This window comes from Carassius gibelio, chromosome A7 (genome assembly GCF_023724105.1).
Source record: "Carassius gibelio isolate Cgi1373 ecotype wild population from Czech Republic chromosome A7, carGib1.2-hapl.c, whole genome shotgun sequence".
Lineage (NCBI taxonomy): Eukaryota > Metazoa > Chordata > Actinopteri > Cypriniformes > Cyprinidae > Carassius > Carassius gibelio.
The window spans coordinates 34,256,838-34,277,058 of record NC_068377.1 but is presented as its reverse complement, the minus strand read 5'-3'; the positions used below and the strand labels follow the sequence as shown (position 1 = coordinate 34,277,058).

The 20,221-nt window shown below is 36.1% G+C and overlaps 1 protein-coding gene across 2 annotated transcripts in view; it reads left to right on the top strand.

The window, feature by feature from the left end:
• The first annotated feature begins 2,710 nt into the window (after positions 1-2,710).
• The window catches only part of LOC128017345 (furin-1), a 77,109-nt gene continuing 59,598 nt past the window's right edge, over positions 2,711-20,221 (top strand). The window contains exons 1-2 of one of the 2 annotated variants that reach the window (XM_052602698.1): positions 2,711-3,148; positions 7,556-7,880. In XM_052602698.1, coding sequence (XP_052458658.1) covers positions 7,704-7,880 — 177 coding nt within the window. In that variant the 5' untranslated portion in view covers positions 2,711-3,148; positions 7,556-7,703. Of the gene's footprint in view, positions 3,149-5,339; positions 5,464-7,555; positions 7,881-20,221 lie in introns of those variants that run through there. The other variant, XM_052602697.1, reaches the window with a different exon arrangement.

Below are 20,221 nucleotides of genomic sequence, written 5' to 3'. Positions count from 1 at the left end.
GGTGGATTTTGGATTATGGAGTCACATTTTTTGTCAGAAGTCATGGTTTAAAGTTAAAACGCCAGAATGCAGCTATAACGTTAAAACTGCAAACACATGCAGCTTTTCACTTAAGACATTAATTGATGGACTGGAATAGTGTGGATTACTTGTGAATTACTGTAATGTTTTTATGAGCTGTTTTGACTTTCATTCTGACGGCACCCATTTACTGCAAAGGATCCATTGGTGAGCAAGTGATGTAATGCTAAATTTATCAAAATTTGTTCCAATGAAGAAACAAACTCATAAGTAAATCTTCAGTTTTGGGTGGATTATTCCTTTAAATAAACTAAATAAATTTCCCCATTAAAACTGATATCAAGCAGTTTTTGCCCAGGATTGTTTAGGCAATTAACTTTAGCAGTGTTGGGAAGGGTACTTCGGAAATGCAACAGGTTACAGATCACAAGTTACTCTATTTAAATTGTAATAAGTAATATAACTATTTCAATAACTTTATTAAAGTATTGCAACTGATTACTTTTCTAACAAATGTTTTCAACTGTTAATCATTTTCAAACATTTAAAGCAGGCAGGGTTAACCTTACAGTGGTACACAACACTGATTACTGGCAGACTTTTAAAATCCTTCTTCACTTGAATTATGATTATAATAATTTAACTTTAAAATCACAGCCACAACTTTTTTTTCTTTCTTCTTTTTACTTTGAGATCGTTCTGAAGTTAAATTCAGATTTAAAATCATAAGAAATAATTGAATAGCTTTGAGACTGTTTTTGAAATGAAATCTCTGCATAGAAAAACTGGCATCTGACAATGCCTTGGAAAAAAAAACAGTTAAACTTTAAAAAGAAAAATGCATATACAGAAGCCCAAATAGGCAATACAATTTCGAATAAGCATGTGTCCTAAACTCCTGAAACATTATATTTCAGAGCAATAAGGGTAAAAAAAAGAAAGAAACAGCTGAATCTGTATATACGTGTGTGAAAATATTCAGATGTAACCCCCTTTGTTAACATTTTCATAATTAGACTTTTTTCTTAATAACTGTAACGGATTACAGTTACATTTATTTTTGCAATTAAATGACATAATGCCATTACATGTAACTAGTTTCTTCCCAACACTGACATTATTCTGTATACACAGATTAATCAGACTCAATGCACAAATAAACCAGTTTTTAAGTTATTTTGTGGACCATGTGACAATGCATCAGTTTTGTGTTTAATGTCCAAGACTTTTGCAAACAAATCAAATAAATGGCTCCTTCCATCATTGCAGACACAACTGTAGCTTTTGGGCTAAGGGGCAAACAAGCTTTTTACAAAGTTTCTAATACATTTCTAATGCAATACAGTTAGCTAACAGACTGTCCAACTACCTGTACATCAGTGGTCTCCAAACTCGGTCCTGAAGGGTCTGTGTCCTGCAGAGTTGATTAGCTGGTGCAGGTATGCTAAGGAAACAGGTCCTCCAGGACCAAGTTTGGAGACCCCTGGTCTACACATTGAGCTCTCAGTCCATTACATTGCCTTTCACAAAGACTACTGACAAATAAAAACATAAACATAACTTGACCTTTGGTCATCAAACCAACGATGGTTGAATACTACCATAATGACAAGCTCAGTGAAATATGAAATACTTCGAAACATGATCCCGTTTGACCTGATCATAACGAGTTTGGGCTTTAGGAGCTAGCTGCATCATTAAGTCAGCTGTGGATAGATGCTCCCAATCTAATTGATGGGCGACAGAGGACGCCCTCATCAGCCTTATTTGCATTCCAACTTGAAGCTGAAGTGCTACTCCAGGAGTGGAAAGAATACTGTTGTGCTTAACATTAAAATGAACATATTTACATTTTCTAAAGTAGGCTACGCAGAAAGTCGCATAATCACGTTTATGATAAATAAAGAAGAATTATCAAATACCAGTGGCCATATTCAATGCAGTCCCTAATTTGATTATTACTATTATTTTTATTATTAATATATATATTTTTTTAAGTATGTAAGGTTGGAGAAGCTCTAAAAGGAAAATGTGAATTGCGAAAATGAATTATGATTCTATTAAATATATATATAAAAACAAATAAACGAATTTTAATTATGCTAGCTAATACTTAAAGTGAAATTCTTAATAATTAGCTTTAATTTAGATAACAATAGTTTTTTTCATGATCTGTCAAACTGATTATGTATTATATGAGTCATTCCTGTAACGACATCCTGCATGTTTTAATTCATTAGACAAAATATCAAATCTCAATTTTAAAGCCAGAAATCACATTATTATTATTTTTTTTTGTTGGGTCAAAATACCACAGTGAAGTGAACATGGGGTGCAGTAATGTCACTATTTTGGTTTAAGCAGATATTTGTAATTACATAACGTGGAAAAAACTAGTATATGCTATATTATATATACAGGTGCTTCATACTTAAATTTGAATGAACACAAGCCTGCAAGCTTTTAATAAAGTATAAAAAATCACCCCCATACATTAATTATATCGTAACCCTTTTGTTGTCTTGATTTATTATATTTGTTTTCAATTGTTGTTATTAGTCTTTAAAAAAAAACGTTTTTTTGAAATGAACTGCGCGCGTGTATCCAGCAGATGGCGCAAACACATCGCACACCGCGTGACGCGCTCAAGCGTCGCATCTTGACGTCGCATCTCATTGCGTATATCTGTGACGTATTTCCTGAGAAGCAGTCCGCGGACTACCTCTCCAGTCCAGTCCCTGGCTAGAGGTGTATTTTTTTAAACAATTTGTTTGTTTTCTCGATTACGCCGATTTGAAGCGTTCCAGCATGCGTCCGTAACTATGTTGGCTTATCGGTCCAAAGGTGGCTCAGACGAACCGGGTCTCAGTGATGCCTTAGCGTCGCGTTACGTGCGACAGAGCAAGCAAACCTATCGCAAAGTTTCCCTGTTGTACAGTAGATGAGTGCGCGTGGACTTCAGTACAGTCCGGCACGTCAGGACACTTGAGTTTGTCCTCCTGACAACACTAACTTACTCTGAGTTTAGCTTTGTTTGGGCTCAGTCAGACACGGAGGACTTTCCGTCGTGTCCGTGGATTTACTTGGTGTCCGAGGAAACGGAAGATTAGCAGCTGATGCCATTGAGGTAAGACATTAATTTAGTAAGTTACTTATGAAGTACCGTGAGGACTGTTGTGTCATGAGCTAAAGAGACATGTGACTTATTCCGTGCTAAAAGTAGAGTCTTCAAACTTATGTGAACCACAGAATGGGTTGTGACTATCTTTCCCTTTTTTTAATAACGTTACTATCATATTATTATATAGACTAGACTATTTTAAAAGACACATCGGCGTGCAGCTGTTACAGCACAATTATTTCAGACACAAAACATTTAGTGTGTGTTCCCCTAAAAGCATTTGGACACTTAAAACCTACTTTAATTCCAGTGGATATCAATTAGTTTCATAGTATGTTATTCATTTTTAAAGCAACACAAACCCATTTTTCCAAGCAAAACTATTCTCTTAGTATTTTTTTTTTTTTAGTTTTGAAATGGCTTCAATATATATTAGACACCTTTAAGTTAATATACTAATTACCCTGCTAGTGTGAACACAAATTTCCACACTTAAAATTTGTGTGCTACTTCATATTCCTTTATGCTCTTTTATTAGTTAAAAAAATGTACATACAGTTTGATGCCTTGTTATATTTTTGTAGATCTCTTTTCCACGCATGCTTGCACACACACATGCATACATATATATTGTTATTGCTCTTTTTCCACACACACACACACATACATATACAGTATAACAAGACATTAAACTGTATGTAAAGTGTGTGGTTGTGAGTGTGTGTGTGTGTGTGTATATATATATATATATATATATATATATATATATATATAATTTATTTTATTTATGCGTGTGCATTTTAACGTTTTTTATTTATCTAGCTGTGTTATTTAATCGCATGATTGTGTGTCATATAATTTCAAGTGTGGAGCTTGTATTCTTGCACATTTGAGAAACAAGACTTCTGATTTCGACAAGACCAGCTGACCAAAGTAATCACAAAAATGCCTCAGAAAAGGTAGTTCTGGGTAAAGCATAGCTTATTTGCGGATGCCACTTTTTTTTTTTTTTTGGGTGATCTAATAAATTTAAAGCTGCAGTTTATATATAATATATTTTTTACATATTTGTTAAACCTGTCATTATTTCCTGACCGTAGAATATGAGACAAGCTCATAAAAAAAAAATCAAGCTCCTCTGGCTCCTCCCAGTGGTCCTATTGCCATTTGCAGAAAATACATCGCTCCCGGTAAGAAACAACCAATCAGAGGTGTGGTCCGTAACTTTGTTTGTGTTCAAAATGTAGAAAAATGTATATAATAAGCGAGTACACCATGAATCCATTTTCCAAACCGTTTTTTTGGCTTGTCCTGAATCACTAGGGTGCACATATAATAAGTGTTTATATTCGGACTATTTTAGATTGCTTCGGGGGTACCGTGGCGGAGTAACCCAGTACCTTTGTGATTCTTCATAGACATAAACAGAGAGAAGTAGTTCCGGCTACGATGTTCTTCCACAAGACGCAAGCAGTTCTGTTTATTAACCGCTAGAGCGTCAAAACTTCCCTACCGCAGCTTTAAGTGCGAGTAAAGTGTCCAAATGTTCAGAGTTCAGATGCAAAAGCCTAAGTGCCATTGAAAATTCTCTTCTGAAATGGTTATTTTCTCAGGCTCCTATGTTTATGTTCAGTTATTTTACTTTTATGGCTAAGAAAAGATACATTTCCATTAAAGTCAAGTTCCTGAACCTACACACATGAGCCGGATAAAAATGCTCATTTTGAAGAAATTTCAAATGGCATTTCGGAGGCTATTGCATCTGAAATCTTCAAATGCTATTTAGAAATTTTCTCTGTCTTATCAATATATGCATACCTTTAGGCATGAAATGCATTGATCCCCATCTGAAAGTTTATTTCCTTTTTCTGGTGATTTCTTGCCCTCGAAGTAGTTAAATTGATTGTTTTCATTATTTTCCCTCATGAGACTACTGTTTCAGCCTACAGTGTAATGCTTGCCAGGAAACAAAGTTTGTCTCGTCTTTGGAACAAGTATTTGGATTGGAATTGATTGCATGTAAAAAGCAGACTGATTAAATTTAGCGTTCCCTTCAACATTTTCGGATAAAGCAGACTTCTCTAAAAGTCCCACATTTTGCATCCTGTCTTGAGTTTTTTCCAAGTGGTTGACAATTACCGTCAAACATCTCTGTGCCAGTTTCCTCTCCCTGTGAAGTGTTAACCAGGTTGTGATGTCATGAGTGGGTGTGCTTTAAAATCAGGGCTGGCACGGCTTTAAATTGCTGTCAGGAAATTTACGCACTCCTTGCTTAGTGCTCAGTCTACTTAATCTGGGTTAGACACATGTTCAGTGCTCAAGTGAGTATCATCTTTATTTTCTTCTCTTGATCTGATAAAAACATTGTGTAGGGGGTTAAGTGAGCTTAAGTCTACTTCTAAGTGGAAATCAACTGCTGTAAGAACTTTGGATGTAAACAGTGTTTTAGTTTGATGCTTCCTGTGAAGTTAGTCTTCAAAAATTCTTACAAAGTTATTTATTATTAATATTTTATTTGTTTTTGCAAAAAGGTTTGGAGTTGTGGAAGTGGTGTTTTAATGCTTGTGAAATACTTTGTGATGGGCTTAAATATACAGTCTAAATCGGTTTATGCATGTGTAGTACTGTTGATCTTATTAGGTAAATTAATTAATTAATTTCTCAAATCTTCGTAGCAATATTTTTGTTCTCATAAACAGTGTTTACTGATTGGTGGTGAACAAAAATGTTTTACATTTAACGTACTGAACTTGTAATAAAAATCCAAGCTTTATGTAGCCTGAAGTTTTTTTTGTGTTTGTTTTTTTTTCTCACTGTTGTGCAGTCAAATCCAAATTTTAAAATGCATGTTGGTTTCCATGTTTAATTTCAAAGAAAACTTCAAAAATTATGTTTGTAAAAAGTTGACTTTTAGGTGCATACATAACATATACATACTTATACAGCATATTGAGTTTAAAAATGAGGGTGTTTGTGTGAAATCCTGTTTAAGTTTCAGAATATTCAGTGTATTTTCTTTCCTGATGGTAGATTAGTGGTGGAACAGGTAGTGCATCTGACTCACACTGCATTCTTTTGACATTGTATTGTGATCATACTGAGTAAGTACACCCAGTTTTTTTGCCTTTAATTGAAGCAGAATGTAAATGTTTAGCTGAAGATGGGCTGTCTTATCAGATTGTGAGACATACTTTCAGTCGCCTTTCTTGTTTACAGAAAAAAGAACCCGTTTTGTCCAATGAGACTGTGTAACAAGCATTTATGTGATTATGAAATAGGCCATTAAGGGTGTGGATGGGGTCAACCGGACTCTGCATGAATCGTTCCACCTATAGTACGTGCACTGAATCATCAGATCAGGACAAGCAAGAGTTTGAGTGACTCCTTAAAGTTTTTCTTCTTTCCATAAGATCAAATAAATTGCTAACCAACTCATCCAAACAGTCAATAAAAGCAGTTTTCTTTCTACATTTAGACAAATGAAAGTATGAAACCGAGGGTAAATTGAATGCGCTGCTTTATTCCATAATCACCAGCTTAAGTTTATGGCAAGTTAGGCCTCAAGTCAACAAGAATCTTGCATCAGCTTTTTCTTAGTCATAAGAGAGGAGAAACAATGGGATGGTTTTTTGCAAAGAAATGACAGTCTGGCATAACTGAACATGGCCGCTAATGAAGGTTTCTCTAGAAGAATAAGTCTGTCGATTCCCCTCCCATCTTCAGTGGCTTACCAGCAAAGATGATGACTTGGCACATCTCTTACGGAAGTCAGAAAGCATTTGTTTTTGTGTGTGTGAATATGCTGGTAGAACTTCTGTATGATTTTTAGTAGATAGTTGTACATTTATTAATGTCTTCAGTTGCATCTGAAACAGTTACATGAATTGTAATTAAATTGCTGGTGGTTGCAGAATATATATGAACTGCCGCATTCATACGGCGCTAGAATATCCAGCAGTATCTTGCAGCAAATCATGTGAGTGTGTCATGATGCTGCACTGTTGCGTAAACTCACTGTTGCTCAAGTCACCTCAACTTGTATTTGAAAACAAATGTCTTCTGATCCATGCATTATTCACGCCCTTTATTATTCCCAGCTTGTGCTCGTCTTTTAGTTTTTTTTAGATTTTGATTTTGATTTTTTTTATGATCCCCGGTACATGATGTTGAATCAAATTTACAAAACCACCTCACAGCCTCTTTTACATGTGCATCAAGTAAAGTATGACTAAGATCCTGTTACTAATTGGAATTGAATCCCTGCATGTAGTTATCACAAGCAAAATGAAACTTTGTTTGGGTGTGCTGTTAATTTTTACCAGTTAGTCAATTCCATGGTTTTAAAGCTCATGTGTGATTCATATCCTCAATTATACCAGCAGCTCAGATGACTCATTCTACTTCCATCCGCAGGTTATTCCTAAATCGTTCCAAGTCCATCTCTCTTCCTCGGCTCTGTCTGTACATGTGCCCAGGGCAGCACGGATATAGCAGAGGGCCGCTGTGTTGACGGACTTGGTGACTTCAGAAACTCCTGCCTTTGTTCCCTCCATTGTGTCTGATGGATCTCAGGCTTGCCTCATTGACACTCGGGACACTGCTGATTCTCGTGACCTCTGGGCCTCGGCCATCCATTGGACAGAAGGTTTACACCAACACATGGGCCGTCCACATCATCGGGGGAGAGCAGGAAGCTGACCGGATCGCTAAAAAGCATGGCTTTGTAAACCACGGGAAGGTGAGTTCTCTGTTCAAACAAGTCATTCCTGTATGTTTTTGGAAAGCTCGTTTGAATTGCACATTTGGTTGCATGCTTGCGTGTTTCATTCAAAATGAAAGTTGTTGGCTTAATGAGCTGCTTGCTGTCAGCGAAGAATAGTTGTAGGAAGAATGGTGGGTAATGTGTCGCCTCAGAATCACAAGTAAATATGGTTGTCAGTCCCAAAGGCTGACTGTTCGTTTGACTTTGAACTTTTAAAGATCGTGCCGCTGCACAATGAGATTCTAATTATTAAAGATGCAGCTTTGTTATTGTCTTCCTCTCATTACCCCATTCTAAGGAAATTCATGCATTTTGAACATTTCCTGCCTGTTACGTCTGAATGCTCTGGCTCTCTCTGATGGAATGCATAAAACATCTTCCTCTTTCTCAGATTGTCATGTGATTATTCTCTGCTTGTAACAGGCTCTTGACTGTAAGCTTTAGCTTTTTAACACCGGCAAGGCCTGTAGGTTTTGTTCCAATAAGACCATTTTGCAACTTCCTACTTTTGAACAAAAATCATCAGATTTTTCAATCCCTATATGTAATGGAAAGCACATTTCGATAGCCAATTTATTAGATTACACGATTCATTTAGATGTATATTACCACCTGTTTTTCCAGTAATGGGATCACTTTGAAAGACAAACAGCCCAGTGTCCAGATGGTGCTGTAAAACCAGGTGATGAATGGATCCCTGCACGCTTTGGAGGGAGCACTGAATATGCTGCGGTTAGTAATTGCTGAAAATTAATGCCTCGGGGGCTACGCTGGCATTCAGTCCTCTATCTGTTGAGAGATGAACTAATAATGTTCCCATTTTTGGTGTTGCAAGGCAGCATGGTTTTTAAAATGCAGCTTCTGTGCTCAGGTTCATGGCTTATTCATGACGACTTGTTTCACAGCTGACCAAAGTTCATTACGACAGACATGTTTCTGCTTTTAACATTGGTCAAACTGGCATTGTTTTTTTTTTTTTAATGATAAGTTTGTGTCTTTGTGTGTCTAAGGCTGTCACAATGACAAATTTTGCTAGACGATAAATTGTCCAAGAAATTATCGCGATAAACGATAATATTGTCGTTAGACCAGTTTCAACTAATATAACGATAATGGCATAATAACACAGGTACACCTTTTCAAAGATCAATAAACTTATTTTATTTTATGGCAGATTCTGAGCAAGATATACCAACATGTTGACTTTGTGTGGCTTAAAATGAATTATATTATATTATGTTTTATATGCCAGTTAGGGATCGTCATATTGACCGTTTAACCGTTAACCGAAAGTAAACATTTTGACCGATGAAGGGGCCATTCACATATCACGTCTTTTTTTTTTTTTTTGTGCTCAAGTCGTTTTTTCAAGGCACGTCCGTGTGTGTGTGTGTGTGTGTGTGTGAACTCACTGGGCGGGTTGACACACACAACTACAAGCCAACAGACATATTTAGCTGAGCAAGCCAAATGAAGTGAGTGAAAAGTAGGCCCATTTCGAGAAAAAGGGCAAAGAAGTTACTAAATAAATTAATTAAAATTATTAAAATAAAGCTGTAGTGGAAGTACAATGCAATTTCACTTGAGACGCAAACATCCACAAGCAAATGAAAGGCGCTTCCCAAAGCTGGCCTCTCTAGTGAGACATTATCTCTTTATTCCCAGGACATCTGTGCCATCGGAGAGAGTGTTAACTACAGGCTGCGCTCCAGACTAACCTCACGTCATGTGAATGACATAAATTGAGCCATATGTACGTGCTAGAACGTCATAGCATAAAACTTGTATTATGAAGTCTGTCTCTGGTGGGAGTTAATTAATGGTCTTCATACATTCTTGGCACTTTACCAGCACCCTTTAATTCATGTAAAAGAACTAAACATGTAATTTCGATTTGCATTATAAATCAATTTTGTAGTTTGATGCTGTGAGCGGTCTTTGTTGCTCATGGTTGTAAGTAGGGGAAGAAACTTGAAGCCACAAAATGCATTTGAGCTTGAAACTGAGAATGTTTTGTTGGACTGTCGAGCTGTTATAGATCGCTGTAAATCACCTGTGATCTTTCGAAATAAGATTGAAGCGTAGTTTTTCTCGCTGCAGCTCGGCTCTACAGAAATCACACCTGGCCCGAACCCCAGATTCACATTGTGTGATGAGACATGCTGACAGCACTGTTGGCCGAGTTTGAAAAGTGTATCGTTTGGCTACACAAGTGCCGGGGGCTTAACACTTTTAACATGTCTCATTTGTGTTCCAAGTGGAGGATTTCTTCTACAGACTGAGAAAAGCTTCTGATTTATCCAGACTGATCATGCCTGCTCTTTTTCTATTGTAGAGGATGCTTTTGTGTAGTTTTTGATTTAATGAAAGGCATGAATAAGTTGTGCTATTAAGGGTGCCAATATTTAAGTCATAGGTGAACTTAGAAAGCAAGATTAAAAGTTGACCATTTCAAATTCCTTACAATTTCTTTGTGTTTAATTATTTAATCTTAGCAGCTTGTCATTGGGTTTTAAGCATGATGTAATGGCTTTAGTTTTTAGTGGTTCTTAAGGCAAACCTCTGTTTGAAAGCATTAAACTTTAGGATGTGAATTTTAATGTTTGTTACGCACATGAATGAGTGTTTAGACATAGTTTTGTCTAAGCGAAAGATGAAATTAAAAAGGCTTGCACTGACGGGGGTTCAAGCCAGCTTGAGACCAGAATGGCATAGTCAATATTATTTTAAAAGTTAATAGATTTTAATATAAAAACCCACCAATTTCATTGGATTAGCTATACATTAATGACTTGATGTGCATGTGAAGCTGAACACGTAAGCTTCACAGCTGTTAATTAATCTTATTAAAAAATATTTAATGTTTTTCTGTTAAATCTGATGGAATGGAGTGAATTAATATATGAGGTAACTTGGTTATATGTTATTGAGGTGTGCCAATATTATATTTTTGAAGAGAAGTTGCAAGTACGCCGAAGTCTGCAAAGAAAATATTGGTTAGAGGTGGATGCCTTGAAGTCCTGGACACCATCCAGATACTTCATCTCATTATTTTCCTGCTTGCTTGGTCAGGATTCAGTTTGTTACCTCCCTCTGTGTTTGGAGTTTAGGCAGCTGTTGTGACTCGATGGTTTCACAGCGAAGTCTTTAGGATTGCATGAGATGGTATGAGACCGATCCATCTGTTCCTTTGTGCTTATCTTTGCTTTCATTCCCTTATGATCATAATTTACAGACGCTCCAGGGCCAAGTCAATGTGAATTGGTTGTTTGTTGTTTTTCAGTTTTTTATATTTAATGCAATATATTGTCCATGGCAACTGTCCTAATGAAACCCACCCAAAATCCCTTTGAATTGTCTGTGAGAAAGGTCTTGTTTGATGATTATTTTGATGGAAAACAAGAGCTTGGATTACCAGAAATGAATCCTTTTGAAGCATTTTACAGCTGTGAAACCAGACGGTTACTTCCAGGTGTTTGCGCTGAAGTCGAGGGAAAGCAAGATACTGAACTGCAGCTGACATTTTATGGCATGCAATTGTCCCGGGACTACACAGACAGCAGTATATTGGCTCCGAAGCACGAGTTGAATTATAGGGGCTTGCACGATATCACTATAATGAGCCACTGTAGTTGACTGACGCAAAAGTGTAAAGGAGTTATTTTTGTTTAGAAATCTAAGTAGAAGGTTTAAGATGATATCGGGTTAAAGAAAACATGTATGGAATGAAATGCTGGTGAGAAATGTTCTCGCTTCTGATTTTGAGAGTTTTCCAGTGGCATTTAATGCATTGCCTACTAACATACAACCTGCTAAGATTATAAATTAAAGTTCAGAGCTGCATTCACTAATTCTTGTGGTCCTGCTGTTTGGGTTTTTTTTTTTTTTTTTTTTGTGGTGTTTTTTTTTTCATGACCTAAGAGACTTGTTTAACAGTTCCTGTTACATAGGCCGTGTTGCTTTTCTAGAAGAGGACAGTTGACATTGCTAATGTTTTATTCACACAAGAGCTTCCTGCTTTTTAGTCAAGCACATAGGAAAACGTAAGAGAGCTTATTGCGTTTCCTCAGAGCAACTACCAGAATGGCTACAAGCATCGTTTCTGAGATTTTAACTTTTGATGAGATTGAACTCTGTTCAGCTGGAATTAATAATCAAAGCTTTAGTTTAGGAGTAGGATTTGCAATGAGAATTATTGTGTGTAGGAGTTTTGTGGGTTTAATATTGGTTTAGCATATTATCATTCTTGCATCTCAAATATAAACTTAAGCCTCATTAAAACATGAATTTATTACTGGAGATGGCTCGTGATGGTCGCTACTGATGCTGAATGCCAAAATGTTATTAGTGGGCTTTGTTAGGGGTCATGGCGTTAAAAAAACAATATGATCACAAATTGGCAGTATTACTAGTTATTTAAATATGTATGTGTATAGAATCTATGCATAATACACTAATTTTTTAGACTTTTATTAGTTTGATATTTAAAGATTATGAAAATTATATGGTATCAAAGATTTCAATATCATATAAACCTTTTTTAAAATAAAAAAATAACCATACCCTGATATATATCGTGATATAAAATTAATCATATTGTGATAAAGGATTTTGCCCGGCCTTATGGTCTTTTAGTGGCTCCAGTTGGTTGACTCACTGCTCATTTGCATAAGGTTAAACTTTGTATAAAGTTATTTCTGTACATTGTTTCCCTATACACTGAAATTTTCAGGCATGACGCGATAACGCTACAAGTGATGACGTTTGTACAAACCAGCCACGTCTTCTGTTTAAGTGACAAGCAATAGGACTCTGTTTTTTTTTTCTTTTTTTTTTCTCAAAAGCAAACTCTTATCAGCTGTATATTAAACCTCAAATATGTTCATCTTCGCTGCAGTTTTATCAAGTCAAGCAGTGTTTTCACTTTCAGTTTGGAAAATAAGTTGTCAGCAGATTGCGGTGTCTGGCTAGATGTTTAAACTCCAGTCTGTTGTTATTTCCGGTCACTTGACGTCTTTCATATAAAGTTGATTTTTGTTTTCGTGATATTGTAACTTATTTATGTACCTACAACACATAATGCAGGCTATGTTGGATCTGGATGCAAACGTCATTTTACCCCCTTACCTTGTTTACCTTCCTACATGCAAAAATCTGCTTTATGAGGAAAGGATTGCAGAACATCAAAAACAAAGCTTGTCTTGTGTCCTCAAACAACCATAATCTTATTTTGCAAAATAATATTTACGTGCTTGCTCAATGATTTATGGCTTTTGTTGGGTTCCCATGCCTCGCTCTGAAACTGTGGGGACTGAGTCAGAAAACAGTACCACATTCATGGGAACTGCAAACATGTATCAAGCTTGCTTTTTAAAAAAAAAATTCAGTAGCTGTCACAGTGTGTGCCTGTGGTTAATGCGTCTTATTTAACCCTTTTTAGCTTGATTGAATTCCTTTCACTTTAAAGTCCCCATGAAAACAAATTGAAAGGTGTTTTTTTTTTTTTTGGCTGTTGGTGTCAATATGTTAATATTAAGGTTATTTATAAGGCAGTGTGCTACATACAAAATGGTTTTCTTCATCTCATCAAATCTTCTGACCAATCAAATGCTCTCTAGACTCTGAAGTGCCCGCCCCCTGCACTATAAACAGATGAGATCGGTCACTTGTTCACAGTGTAGTATTTCCTGTACAGTGAACTTCTCGTAGTGCACAATGTAGGCGATTAGAGAAAGATTCAGACAGTGTAAATAAGCTTTCGATTGGTGCAAATAAGGTCTGGTTTCCTGTTATTTTATGTTAACTGTGGCAGCGGACACAGTGTGATCCAGACTTTGGCTCTGGTCCAGAGACGAGATCGCACGGAGCTGATCATATGAACGAGTCGGCATATATTAAAACCTTTTACAACTACACAGCCTCAGCATGTTTATGATCACTGTTTTGATTTACTAAGAGTTTCATATTGAGTCTAGGGGGTAATCTTTTAGACTATGGTTGTCAAATGTGGTTTTTCCAAGCTTAATGGCTCTGGCCTGAGCAGATATAAACAAAACGCTATTGGCTATTTTAAAAAGGGGGCGGAGCTGCTAGTTTCAGTGGAAATTATGTCACAACATAGAATAATGCTGTGTTTCAAGGCACTTCAGGGGACCTTGAAGGCTAAAAATGACCCAGAAGGAAAGAGGAAGAAAAAGCATGTAATTGTGCCCCTGAAGAGTTTCAGCTGTTGAGAGGAAATGTCTCGTCTTAGTCCATTATTGTCCATACAGACCCTTTTCATTGAGCTCAGCTACTTCCTTTTCGATTCTCCATTTTGTCTGAACCATTTATTTATCTAAATGGTTCACAAAAAGTTGTTCTTACAAGATAAATATTGCATCACAGTTCACCATTTTGCAACACCGCGTGTTGGTGCAAGTGTGTTGTTGATCAGTTTTTAACTGACAACTTGCCCTCTCCACAAAGCAAAGCACAAAGAATAAGGTGTTCATGCTTTGATTGTAATCTTTGCTTTTCAGTAATAGTACGGTCGGTGTACTGTACCGTTCCATTGATTCACTAGACTAAATCGGCTCCATTGTCTTTAGTCCAGTGCTTGCCCTATGGTTCCTCGCTGCTCCTTGTAGACAGTGACAGCACAGTTGGATATTTCTAGTGAAAGCTAATGAGCTATGAAGCTGGACTTGTCTAGTAAAAGCATCAGGGAGTGTAACCTTCCAGAGAACCGCAAGCATCATTATTACTCTGTGTGTCTTTCTCAAGACCCCAGTACAAGATCTTAAACTCAGTGGGTCAATATACATTGATATATTGAACTACATGCATGTGGCTAGTTGTATTAATTTTCTGTGCTTGTAGACCACAACCAAGTCTCTATCTCTCTCTCTCTGCTGTTTTACTCCTTATTTATAATTAGAATTAAGAACGAATGGTTTGGTTTGTTTTGAAACCGAAAATGTTATGTTCTTGAATGACTACCCATTGCTAATCTGTTTTGATTAGGCTTAATCTTATTTAATTGCTTGATTAAATAGCTTGCATTTTAAATGAAAGCCTACAATTAATTTAAATTAAGAGTTTTGCCTGATGGGTGGTATAAAATACACAAAAAACAATGAAACACTTCTCAGCCACTGAAATTTTGTATTTATTTTAATTTGATTTTTAAATAATTTCAGTATTTAACAGATTATTTATTAGAACACATCAGATTTATGCTATTTAACTTGTGAAATGGTACAAAGTTTATGTAAACGCAAGACTTTCTTGTAGCAAATTTAATGAACACATTAATTGAAACCTAAGCCACAGATTTAGTGGTTAAGTGGAAGAAAACGTTCAGATTTGTCCAGTGTGTGTCAATACTTAACAATGATAGCCCTGAGAATCTTGGATAAGCCTCAAACTTGCAAAACAAGTTCTAACTTGAGGTTGCAGATGACAGCAGGTTGATGATACAACCGTCTGGGGTTTGGTCTGGTCTTTAACCACACCTCCACACAAAACATCTCCTTTAGTTTCAGAGAAATTACAGCCCTGTTATAATAAACCTTTGTTGCAAGCCTGCAACTAACAGACAACCTCATGACCGTGACACTTGTGGAATTTCATTGTCCTTTCGCTGCGTTGCTTTTTCCCAGAAAAACCCAAGTTGAGCAGAGTGAAAGACAGACTTGTGAAATGGAGTCTGAACCTGAAGCAAAGCCAGATGTGTTTAAGGTGTGAGCTTAATGTCCTTTTCATCGAGCACCATCACGCTGCCGCCCACTCCAGCTCAGTTTCTCCACAAACCATTTAATTAAGCCGTGGCATAGTTTGACATGGTCGGATGCAGTGTGATTTCATTACATTGTCTGCATCCCTTATTTCACCAAGGCCTTGGCTCAGTTTGTCAAGGCCAAGCTTGCGTGCACGCCATGCCCCTTGGCCTGTCACTGAGATAAATCGTCTGGAAATGGAAAGGAATTGCTTAAAACGAACAAGTCCTTGGGCAAGACTAAAAAAAAAAAAAAAACGATGGCTTGACATTGTGCTGAACTAGTCCACTAGTAAAGAGCTTTGTCAATGTAAGGACAATAATTCATTTTTAATGATCAATTATTGTCCGTAGACTTTGGTGATAGCTTGGAGGATTTAGTAGTGTTTGGGGTATAATTGTTTATCCAGAAGGAATGAAAAATATAAAATGGAAAGAAATCAGAATAGCCACACAATAAGGAAATTATTTAATCAAATATGTAATAACTCAATCTGACACTTTAGTTGCGAGCGGTTTACAGAAAGTTTTAAAATCACTGAACTGATCTGATAATCTGTTTGGATTCAACCTGTATTTTATAGTGCCTAAATGTTTGTTAGAATTTCCCGCTTTATTATCAAGAAACCTGAGGGAATGTGTAGAATTATGCACAATGCTGGATAAAGCTGTGGGATACAGCAGTATTCAGATCCTGATTATATTGCGCAAAATCAAGCACGAGTGTAGTCAGAATTTTATTTATATTTATTATATATATATATATATATATATATATATATATATATATATATATATATATATATATATATATATATATATATATATATATATATGTATGTGTATGTGTATATATATATATAAACTCTGGTTTATTAAACTCTAAACATATGCTACAGTTTGTTATTCATCATACTACATAACCTTAATATTTAAACTTATGTCTGCAAAAAATGACCTGAATGCACAAGTGAACGTCTCTGTGCTGCTCTGAATGTGTAACTTCTGTTTTGGATGCGTCCTTCACCTAACAATGTGCTGAAACACGGAAAGTAAACTTTATCAAATTCACAGCGTTTTATTATAATAGTGTTCAAATTATAATGCTTTATAAATTACAATCCCAGTCATAGTTATTAATATTCTGCATTGTTTGTGCTGGCACTGCATGCTGAAGAAATGGGGCGGGAATATTTAGGAATCTCACAATTTGATTCTGAAAAGAACATTGACCTAATTTTTATTTTATTTTATTTATTTATATATATTTATTTATGTATTTCATTAAATTACTTGTAGTACCTTCTAAAATAATTACAAAGTACTAATTAATCAAAGCAAGTTGTTTATTTATGCTGCCTTCTAAATGGCATAAATTATCCATTTGTAGAGCATTTGGAAGAGAAAGCGTTGAAATGCTAACAGGTGAAACTGCACATTGTGAAGTAAAGTTCAGATTTCTGACAGTGCATATCCTACACAATGTAGCCTTTGATTTTCATTCATATTTATACATTTAGCAGATGCCTTTATCCAAAGCAACTTACAAAAGAGGAAATAAAAGCAGTTGGTCAAGGAAGGTGTTTTGTCCTTGTATTTTGCTTTAATCATGAAACCTTATATAAGCTTGATAGTTGTCTGATGTGTTTTGTGTGTGCGTGTATACAGTAGTGTCTAGTGCACCAAAAAACCAAGTTCCAAATCAGTTTAGAATCATTAAATGGAGAATTGCAAAGTAGAAATGTTCTCCCACCCTTAATTGTTATGCTTATTAGACTATCACAGTGTTAACTTAGCAGAATGCAGTGTGTTCAGGTTCTCACGTGGGGATGTGGGCTATTTCAGCTAGGATGCTGTCTTAGAAGGCAGTTGCATGTGTAAGCAGGGACGACAAGGAAGTAGGGTTTGGTACATTGCAGTATTTCCTAACATTTGCCGTGTTATTTACTCTCTGAAGACATTCAGGTGCAAGCTTCTGCAAGCCCAGGTCTTTGTTTGTGTACTTTTGTGGCTTTTAAGGGGTTATGATTTCGTAAGTAAGTATCTTGCAATAAAAGCAATTTGGTGTTGCTGAGGGCCATCTAGCTTGTAATCAATGTGGGAGAATATCCAGTGGAATGTGAAGGTCTGCATTCATAAGGAGATTTCATGTCATTTTATTTGAAGCTTATGTGATTTAAAGCATGCGAAAGTGTTTGTGCATGGTCTGTTGCTCAAGTTACTCCTCTTAAACCTTACCAGGCTAATGCCATAACATTTAATTTGAATCGAATTGCTTCACTCAAATTTTTATGTTCTCATATGATAAATCGATCCTGCTTGGTTTCGGAACTGCAGTTTTGGTTTGTGTAAAATTTACACTAAATGCGCATTTGCATTGCAAATTACCACACTGACATTGAGCATTGCTTAAAGAACTGTTCGTATGAGATTTTTATTTAATTTTTTTGAAGAGAGGTCTCAAAAGAACAGGTGACCTCTGCGGAACGAACTCAATTAAACAAGAATTTGCATTTACAAGCACACATAATGCGTACCCAGAATTTGTCATTACACAGTGCCTGGATGTTTTGGACGGTGTTCTGTTTTGTATTCTTTCTGTTTTAAGGTCATATGCTAATTTTATATATTGGTTAACTAAAGGGCCAAACCTTTTATGAATCAGGACTGTTAATGTTTTTTACTTTTATGTTTGGAGTAATTAAGAACTCATTTTACAAGAAAAACAATTTGCGCTTTTATTTGCATATCTCTTTTCCTTTTTTCTTTGTTTTGTTGAATAACTCAATATCTCTAGTGTTGTTGTTGTTTTAAAAAACAAAAAATTCTAAATGCCTTGCTGCTCTTTTATCACATTCCGAGTTTTTCCAGATGATTTTCATATCCACATGAATGGTAATGATACTTAATAAATAGTCATGAGCTTTCTTCTAAAATACTTCAGTGAACTTCATGAACTCATTGAGAATGCAGTATAATTCAGAAGCAAATGTACTGTATAAGTGCACCAGTTTTTAGAGAAATATCATCTTAATGGCCAAATGTGGGAACCGTTTTAAAACACAGGTCAGTTTCTTAAATAAAACACTTACTTAACACAGTATTCACAGATTTCATTCAAATAAAAAAAAAGTGTAATGTCCATTGGCAAGGCTAACCTTGGAACTGGCGTGGGTATGAATGACCACAACTATTGAAATGCACCATGAATTAACTTGGTTAACCATTTATAAAATTACTCATGTTAGAGGAATTCTACAGCACTTTCAGTTTGGTGTTGTTATTCATTCTACATGTGAAATCAGTGAATGCAGTTGTTTTTCCCCACCTTAACTTTATCCTCTTCACTGGTTCTATTTAAGCCACTCCTCGTAATTATCTTGAAATCAAGGCCACTGGTTAAGCTGCTGAAGTTTGGCAAGTTTTTAATTTCATCTGTAGTTTTGCAAGCACACAAAACAAATTGAAATGAATGTACAGTCGTCTTGCATTGCCCCTTCTGAGATGGTCTGGATTTTTGCCAGCAATTAATAGGCAATTTTTGTTTACATTTAGCCAGAGAGGTTTTTTTTTTTCAGTATTGACTCTTAATACGCTGTATGGTCCAGATTTAAGGCCGGTTGAGCAATTACTTAGGTGTTTCAATTTTATTTAAGTATTAGCTAATTTTAATTTGCTTTGCTTTTCATGTATTGTATAGATATCACATCAGCAATTTGATAACACTCGGTATCAGATGACCGTTAATGTTATGGACTCCTGAGTGTATTTCTTTCCTGAATGGGGTGCATATTCCTAGAAGTAGCTGATGATGTCTAGCCTAGTAATATCTCTCTCGATATAGATAGCTAGCTGCTCTTTCTAACTCTAGTTGGGGAAAATGATTCATGCAGCTTTGGCTTGACAGTCCTCTGTTTTGGAGTTTTGAATTCCTTCTTGGAGATTTCTCTTTGCATCCAGAGCACTGATATTATGCTTGGAACAAATTGCTACCCACTGTTTGTTTTCAAAGTCAAGGCTGGTTTTGAGGCTCGCTCTCCAGACATATTAATCTTTCTCTACAGCAGGAATGATCAACAGAAACTATCCATTAACAGCACAGTATGGAGTCATGCAACATGGACTGGCCACCTGCAGGACATTTATCTGCTTGTCTCTGCAAAATCCTCTGATAAAGCTAGTGTCTTTGTGATGACACCAGTGACGGCGACATTGCTTCTTTCTGGATTGCAAATCTTTGTCGCCGTATGGTGGATCTAGCTGTTTTCTGCTTATCAAATCAATCATCTTGCCTTATGCTCACACTGGCTCCGAGGGACTCAAAATGACCAAAATACAAATGCTCACCTTGTTATTTTTTTAGCGTCTTGTACAGTGTGCATCAAAAAAGTTTATTATTTAGTATTTAATAATGGTTTAAATTTTAAAGACTGTGTCTTGAGACCCTTCTGTTCGATTTCATCACTAGTTTTATGTGAATGCCCCCAAACATCTCCAAATGTGTTGAAGCAATCTTGGTGTCCCAACTCTGACACTGCCTAACCATTTTATAATTATT